The 8,548-nt window shown below is 40.5% G+C and overlaps 1 protein-coding gene across 1 annotated transcript; it reads left to right on the top strand.

The window, feature by feature from the left end:
• Nucleotides 1-4,854: 4,854 nt before the first annotated feature.
• On the top strand, nucleotides 4,855-7,145 carry LOC131016403 (uncharacterized). Its single transcript, XM_057945101.1, has 6 exons — nucleotides 4,855-5,153; nucleotides 5,402-5,575; nucleotides 5,800-5,892; nucleotides 5,995-6,159; nucleotides 6,293-6,469; nucleotides 6,742-7,145. Exons 1-6 carry the CDS (start codon nucleotides 5,004-5,006, stop codon nucleotides 7,018-7,020), a joined length of 1,038 nt encoding a protein of 345 aa, XP_057801084.1. The 5' UTR covers nucleotides 4,855-5,003; the 3' UTR covers nucleotides 7,021-7,145.
• The last annotated feature ends 1,403 nt before the right edge of the window (nucleotides 7,146-8,548 follow it).

The following is an 8,548-nucleotide window of genomic DNA, read 5'->3' as shown; positions in this document are numbered from 1 at the left end:
AGATTATTCTCTCTTGAGGACTTCGAGTCTTCCTGAATTTTGCCGCAGGCAAATTCAACCTATCGGCGTATCGGCGGGTCCATCATCCCTCGCCGTGTGTCATTCAGCGTCTCCGAGTTACTGCGTCAAATGCACGTTGGGGTCTAGGGATTCGTTCGCCTAGATCATTTCGTGGTTTAGATTCAGGGGTTTTGGGACTTCCATCATCTACTTCCATCCTATTGACAAATCGACGAGTTCATCATCCCTCGCCGTGTGTCATTCAACGTCTCCGAGTTGCTGCGTCAACTGCACGTTGGGGTTTAGGGATTCGTTCGCCTAAATCATTTCGTGGGTTAGATTCAGAGGTTTTGAGGCATTCCATCCTTTATCTGCCTTTTTAATTTTTATCCTCCCGCCAGAGGAATCCCGGCTTTCCAGAGTAGAGGAGCGGACGTGCAGAGCAGAGCGTACGGAGCTGGTTTTCTCGCTAGGGTTATTTTAGCTTGCTGATCAAGTTTCTTTTGTTTCCTTGTTTTTACGATTATGTCCTTCTTTAAATTAGGGTTTTATTGTGCCTATATATATGGCGGTTGTATGGAACAAAAATTAACTTTGATGATATATGAAAATTGTGAGATTATTCTCTCTTGAGGACTTCGAGTCTTCCTGAATTTTGCCTCAGGCAAATTCAACCTATCGGCGTATCGGCGGGTCCATCATCCCTCGCCGTGTGTCATTCAGTGTCTCCGAGTTACTGCGTCAAATGCACGTTGGGGTCTAGGGATTCGTTCGCCTAGATCATTTCGTGGTTTAGATTCAGGGGTTTTGGGACTTCCATCTTCTACTTCCATCCTATCGACGAATCGACGAGTTCATCATCCCTCGCCGTGTGTCATTCAGCGTCTCCGAGTTGCTGCGTCAACTGCACGTTGGGGTTTGGGGATTCGTTCGCCTAAATCATTTCGTGGGTTAGATTCAGAGGTTTTGAGGCATTCCATCATTTATCTGCCTTTTTAATTTTTATCCTTCCGCCAGAGGAATCCTCCCGCCAGAGGAATCCCAGCTTTCCAGAGCAGAGGAGCGGACGTGCAGAGCAGAGCGTACGGAGCTGGTTTTCTCGCTAGGGTTATTTTAGCTTGCTAATCAAGTTTTTTTTGTTTCCTTGTTTTTATGATTATGTCCTTCTTTAAATTAGGGTTTTATTGTGCCTATATATATGGCGGCTGTGTGGAACAAAAATTAACTTTGATGATATATGAAAATTGTGAGATTATTCTCTCTTGAGGACTTCGAGTCATCCTGAATTTTGCCTCAGGCAAATTCAACCTATCGGCGTATCGGCGGGTCCATCATCCCTCGTCGTGTGTCATTCAGCGTCTCTGAGTTACTGTGTCAAATGCACGTTGGGGTCTAGGGATTCGTTCGCCTAGATCATTTCATGGTATAGATTCAGGGGTTTTGGGACTTCCATTTTCTACTTCCATCCTATCGACGAATCGACGAGTTCATCATCCCTCGCCGTGTGTCATTCAGCGTCTCCGAGTTGCTGCGTCAACTGCACGTTGGGGTTTAGGGATTCGTTCGCCTAAATCATTTCGTGGGTTAGATTCAGAGGTTTTGAGGCATTCCATCATTTATCTGCCTTTTTAATTTTTATCCTTCCGCCAGAGGAATCCTCCCGCCAGAGGAATCCCAGCTTTCCAGAGCAGAGGAGCGGACGTGCAGAGCAGAGCGTACGGAGCTGGTTTTCTCGCTAGGGTTATTTTAGCTTGCTGATCAAGTTTTTTTTGTTTCCTTGTTTTTATGATTATGTCCTTCTTTAAATTAGGGTTTTATTGTGCCTATATATATGGCGGCTGTATGGAACAAAAATTAACTTTGATGATATATGAAAATTGTGAGATTATTCTCTCTTGAGGACTTCGAGTCATCCTGAATTTTGCCTCAGGCAAATTCAACCTATCGGCGTATCGGCGGGTCCATCATCCCTCGTCGTGTGTCATTCAGCGTCTCCGAGTTACTGTGTCAAATGCACGTTGGGGTCTAGGGATTCGTTCGCCTAGATCATTTCGTGGTATAGATTCAGGGGTTTTGGGACTTCCATTTTCTACTTCCATCCTATCGACGAATCGACGAGTTCATCATCCCTCGCCGTGTGTCATTCAGCGTCTCCGAGTTGCTGCGTCAACTGCACGTTGGGGTTTAGGGATTCGTTCGCCTAAATCATTTCGTGGGTTAGATTCAGAGGTTTTGAGGCATTCCGTCCTTTATCTGCCTTTTTAATTTTTATCCTTCCGCCAGAGGAATCCTCCCGCCAGAGGAATCCCGGCTTTCCAGAGCAGAGGAGCGGACGTGCAGAGCAGAGCGTACGGAGCTGGTTTTCTCGCTAGGGTTATTTTAGCTTGCTGATCAAGTTTTTTTTGTTTCCTTGTTTTTACGATTATGTCCTTCTTTAAATTAGGGTTTTATTGTGCCTATATATATGGCGGCTGTATGGAACAAAAATTAACTTTGATGATATATGAAAATTGTGAGATTATTCTCTCTTGAGGACTTCGAGTCTTCCTGAATTTTGCCTCAGGCAAATTCAACCTATCGGCGTATCAGCGGGTCCATCATCCCTCGTCGTGTGTCATTCAGCGTCTCCGAGTTACTGCGTCAAATGCACGTTGGGGTCTAGGGATTCGTTCGCCTAGATCATTTTGTGGTTTAGATTCAGGGGTTTTGGGACTTCCATCTTCTACTTCCATCCTATCGACGAATCGACGAGTTCATCATCCCTCGCCGTGTGTCATTCAGCGTCTCCGAGTTGCTGCGTCAACTGCACGTTGGGGTTTAGGGATTCGTTCGCCTAAATCATTTCGTGGGTTAGATTCAGAGGTTTTGAGGCATTCCGTCCTTTATCTGCCTTTTTAATTTTTATCCTTCCGCCAGAGGAATCCTCCCGCCAGAGGAATCCCGGCTTTCCAGAGCAGAGGAGCGGACGTGCAGAGCAGAGCGTACGGAGCTGGTTTTCTCGCTAGGGTTATTTTAGCTTGCTGATCAAGTTTTTTTTCTTTCCTTGTTTTTACGATTATGTCCTTCTTTAAATTAGGGTTTTATTGTGCCTATATATATGGTGGCTGTATGGAACAAAAATTAACTTTGATGATATATGAAAATTGTGAGATTATTCTCTCTTGAGGACTTCGAGTCTTCCTGAATTTTGCCTCAGGCAAATTCAACCTATCGGCGTATCGGCGGGTCCATCATCCCTCGCCGTGTGTCATTCAGCGTCTCCGAGTTACTGCGTCAAATGCACGTTGGGGTCTAGGGATTCGTTCGCCTAGATCATTTCGTGGTTTAGATTCAGGGGTTTTGGGACTTCCATCTTCTACTTCCATCCTATCGACGAATCGACGAGTTCATCATCCCTCGCCGTGTGTCATTCAGCGTCTCCGAGTTGCTGCGTCAACTGCACGTTGGGGTTTAGGGATTCGTTCGCCTAAATCATTTCGTGGGTTAGATTCAGAGGTTTTGAGGCATTCCATCCTTTATCTGTCTTTTTAATTTTTATCCGTTCATTTTCAGTCTTCCGCTTACAAATCAATTAGATCGGTGATTTCCATATCTTTTACGTTAATACCTGTGTTTTCCGGTGAAACTCCGTAATTACCGGCCAAGTTCATATCAGGGGGGTGGGTGGGATGGGGGTGGGGCAGGGGTGGGGTGGCGAAACTACTAGATTTATTAAGATGAAATGCATTTTTTGTATAATTTAATGCATTTTTATGTGAAAACTTTATGCATTTTTGTTTGATTTTATATGCATGTGAAACATGCCTATTTTTGGGGGGTGGTAATGGGGAGGGTTGGGGGGTGGTGTGGGCTGGATTGGGGGGTGGTATGGGGTGGGGTGGTGAAAATACCAAAACTGGAAAAATTAAATGCATTTTTCTGTTCAAAGTTATGCATTTCATATGAAAACTTTATGCATCTTTGTGTGAAACTATATGCATCTAAAATATATCTATTTTGAGAAAATCTAAAATATATATATATATATATATATATATATATATTTTTTAATTATTAAATCCGAAAATTACATTCCAATTTTACCCCTCCAGATTTTTCCTTGGAATGCTTGGAAGCTCCTTGCCACGTGTCACCATCTTGATGCGCCACATGTCATAAATGTGTGGTCAAGATTTGGATCTAGGGATATATATGATCCCATTCCTATATATATATATATATATATATATATATATATATATATATATATATATATTAAAAAGATATAAGAAATTTGGGGGTACAATTGTACCCCCTTGCACCAATGTGGCTCCGCCACTGGGGTCGCGGCGCAGACAGATCGAGGAAGATGAGAAGAGATAAATTTGAGACGGTGGCGTCCGGCCGGAGAGGCGAGAGACGGTAGCGGCCGGAAGAGCGAGAGGTGGCGACGGCCATGGGGGCGGCGTGCCACTGGAGAAGAAGAGAGAAGGCGGCCATGGGGTGTCTTTTGGGCGAATATAGAGAGAGGGAGAGAGACACGATATTATAGAGAGAGAAAGAGATGAGATATTTAATTAACTTAGAATCTTAATTAAATTTAGTTTAATGAGTTTAATTAAATTAAATTTTTCATATTTTAAAAAGTGGCCAACTTTAGTGGGACAACCAAAATGGAAATGTGACCAACTTTAATAGGAAGGAGGGAGTATATTTTTTGACGGTATCAAAGTTACATATATAATACAATAAACTAAAAATATGAAACAAAAATTAATTGTGGGGTTAAAATTGCACACTAAGTAAGTAAAGTAAATGATAGTGGAAAACGAGTTAGTGTCGATTTTGATGATATATAAATGTAAAGAGGAAAAGTCGTTAAGATTTGGACGTCCATTTTCCGGTTTTCTTTGAATTGTTGATGACCCTTCTTCTTCTTCTTCTTCCTTCCATCATCAAATCGTAAGAACACATCCCTTAATTACGCACAGGAAATTAAGGGATAATTAATTAATTAATATATAATGGCGTACCGGAGGAGACAAGGTGGGATGTCAAGATCATCCACCTTCAAGGAGGAAAAGAAACCCCCACCCGATGAAGGAGAATGGGCCGCCACCTCCTCTCTCGCCGCTCAGGCCATCGCCGCCTCCACCGCGCACCGTCACTCCACGGTCAATTTTCTTCCCATATATATATATATATATATGTATATACCATCTTTTTCATTTGTAATTTATGATCGAACACATGCATGCGATTTCGCCTTGATTGTTTACTTTTTATTTTTTATATACGAATATATATGGTGCACGTACATGAATATATATGATGTGTGTTATAAGGGATGATGTAAAATAATTTGATTGAAATATTTTGAGTTGATTAATTAGCAGATATATGTATGATGATGAACATGCAGGGAGGTCCTACGTATGACTACACGGCAATGGGAAGCTCGAACGAAACAGGGACGAGTTTTTGGGGAGTTCTTGCTAGAAAAGCTAAGGCCATTCTCGAGGATGATAACATTAACTCACACCCTGATCTTCTTCATTCCCATAAGAGACTAGACTCACCCAAGGCTCATAATCAGGTCTAATTCATTCCTATACTTATTATTAACATACCACTAAGTTGAGGTTTGAGATCGATATTTTCTGATTTCATTATCATCAAAACTAATTGCTTTACAAGGGTGAGTAGCTAGGAAACTAAGCATAAGGGAACTCTAGCTCTAACTAACTCCATAACAAAGTTTGTCAATAGCATAATATATTAATTCCATTCATGAATCAATACCTTGTATTATTATGCCAGATTCAACATTCTAAGAAACTAGACACTCCTATTGCTACTCCTACTTCTACTCCCGCCACGCTTGCTTCTTCCATGCGGGGCAAAACCTTGGAGGTAATATACATCTCGTCATCATCATCATATATATATCGATCCTTATTAGTTAATTGATTAATATATATGATGTGTGTGTTGTTTGAATCCGGGGCGGGATAGGAAGGAGTTACAGGTGCGGAGAAGAAGCATGAAACTCGCAAAATACAGATAGTTAGAAAAGGAAGCAATCAAGGACACGAGGTGAGTGGAGAACACGGGAAATCAACAGCAGTTCCACCTAAGAATCCTACCACCCAAGAAGATCAGCTCAAGGCATCTCGCGACGTAAGGTTGCCACTGTGTGGAATGTTTTCAATCCTGCATTTCATTTAATTTGTATGATCTTGATGGAGTAAGCTAGCCCTAGGTAGCTTGGTTTTAATTCGGCAGCTCATTACTATTACTATTACTATTATAGGTGGCCATGGCGACAGCTGCTAAAGCAAAGCTACTGCTGCGAGAGCTGAAAACAATTAAAGCCGACCTGGCCTTTGCAAAGCAGCGGTGCTCTCAGTTAGAAGAAGAGAACAAGATCCTCAGAGACGTTCGTGACAATAAGTGCGGCGCTAGTCCTGCTCACCACGACGACGACATGGTTCCATACCTGCCTACCTGCCTATTTCTTTATTTATTGCTCCCTCCGTCCCATTGATAATGATTCATTTCTTTTGGGTATGGTTATTAAGAAGAAGAGAGATTTAAGCGCAAAACAGATAGAAAATGGTGGAGCCCACAACTTATTGTGAGAGGAGGTGATTTACTTTTATGAAATAGGTCATATCAATGGGACAGTGAGTCATTATCAATGAGACGAGACGAGGGAGTAATTGATTATTAATTGTAATCTAATGCAATTAAAACACACAGATTCGGAATCAGCTGGAGACGCTTCTGGCGGAGAAGGCCCGTTTGGCTCACGAGAACTCGGTGTACGCGCGGGAGAATCGGGTGTTGAGAGAGATTGTGGAATACCACCAACTGACGACGCAGGATGTGATCTACGTGGATGAGGGTAGCGATGAGGTTGCAGAAGTTCATCCCATCTTCTACTCTGCTTCGATGCCGGACTCCCCCACCTCTCCACCTGAATACGCTATCTCTCTCTTCAGAAGCGCTTCCGCCACCGCCCAACTCCGATTTGAATAAATTTCATTGCTTTAATTCATTTGCCATTTCTGTTTTTCATTGATTAATGGAGACACTCTCATCTCATTCAAAACATTCTTTCTTCATCATCAATTTGCATATCCAAAGGTGATCATATTCATATACATGCAGCTTAAGTTCATCATTAATTACTCACTTGTTACTTCTGTCATCAAACTCGGCTGATTAATTAGCTTTCGTTTGCTCAACAAGGAATTAAATGCGATCCAGCAACTATTAAGGTTACTCTTGTTAGATAACTTTTTGTTAATGTATTAATCATATAATTAATTAGTTAAGGGTGCGTTCTCTTTGGTTGTAAATTTATCACGGGAAAAGGAAGGATAAACAAAATTTCCCTTTAAATCCTTCATTTCTTTTCCCACATTTCCTACTTGACCCTTACTCATTCCTCATTTACACTACAAAAGATGGATAATATTATCCCTCCAAAAATGGTGTGATAATATTATCCCTCCTTTGTAGTGTAAATGAGGAATGAGTAAGGGTCAAATAGGAAATGTGGGCACTACTAGAAAAACGCTCATAGGTAACAGATTTTTTCCGTTATCTATGAGTTAAAAAACTGTTGTGTATAGTGGTGTTATCTATGATACGTATCATAGACAACAGTTAAAAAAACGTTATGTATGTGAGAATAGATAACGGTATGAGACGCTCATACATAACGGTATGAAACCGTTATCTATAATGATTATACATAACGGTTTATACCGTTATGTATGAGGATTTTTCCGTTATGTTTTGTATTTTTTTTGTTTTTTTTTCCTATCATAGTTAACAGTTTTTTTTTCTATACATAACGGTATGAAATCGTTATCTATAATGCTTATACATAACGATTTATTACCGTTATGTATGAGGATTTTTCCGTTATGTTTTGTATTTTTTTTGTTTTTTTTCTATCATAGTTAACAGTTTTTTCCTGTTAAGGATTTAAAGGATGAAATTTTGTTTATCCTTCATTTTTCCATGATAAATTTACAACCAACGAGAACGCACCCTAAAGGAACAAATATGCATGAATCCCCAGTCACTTAAAATAAAATCATACAAAAGTGGTTATTTGATACGAGGATGATGGTGGTGAGGAGGATGAAGAGTGCGCTGCGAGACGATGGAGTCCATGCAAGAAAGGGCGTCCCAAGCGCAACTGCTCGCAAACGTCTAATTTGGCCTAATTCTAGATATAATTATCTTCTACTTCCTCAGTTTTTAATTAAGTGTCCCCAGTCGTCAAAATACATACCAATAAAATAAGATATTTATATTTGTAACCTTAGTAATTATCATAATAAATGCATATGTACAACTAATTATTACATTCATACAAGTATTAAATAAGGATAAAGTAGGAAGAATGTTATAATTATACTCTAAAATTTTGAAATGGGACACTTATTAAGAAACAAAGAAAATAATAAAATAGGACACTTTAAAAAAATGGAGGGAGTATTTATTTAGTTTCGTATTTTGTTTAGTTGTTAGTGGTCAGCTTCCTTATGAA

This window comes from Salvia miltiorrhiza, chromosome 3 (assembly GCF_028751815.1).
Source record: "Salvia miltiorrhiza cultivar Shanhuang (shh) chromosome 3, IMPLAD_Smil_shh, whole genome shotgun sequence".
Classification (NCBI taxonomy): Eukaryota; Viridiplantae; Streptophyta; class Magnoliopsida; order Lamiales; family Lamiaceae; genus Salvia; species Salvia miltiorrhiza.
This window is presented reverse-complemented; position numbering and strand designations above follow the sequence as displayed.

What these genes read in the sequence shown, in the direction of transcription:
- LOC131016403 (XM_057945101.1), top strand. Translation starts at nt 5,004, where the DNA reads ATGGCGTACCGGAGGAGACAAGGTGGGATGTCAAGATCATCCACCTTC. An exon ending in CCGCGCACCGTCACTCCACG is followed by an intron (nt 5,154 to 5,401) that starts GTCAATTTTCTT and finishes ATGAACATGCAG; the next exon opens with GGAGGTCCTACGTATGACTA. An exon ending in CACCCAAGGCTCATAATCAG is followed by an intron (nt 5,576 to 5,799) that starts GTCTAATTCATT and finishes TTATTATGCCAG; the next exon opens with ATTCAACATTCTAAGAAACT.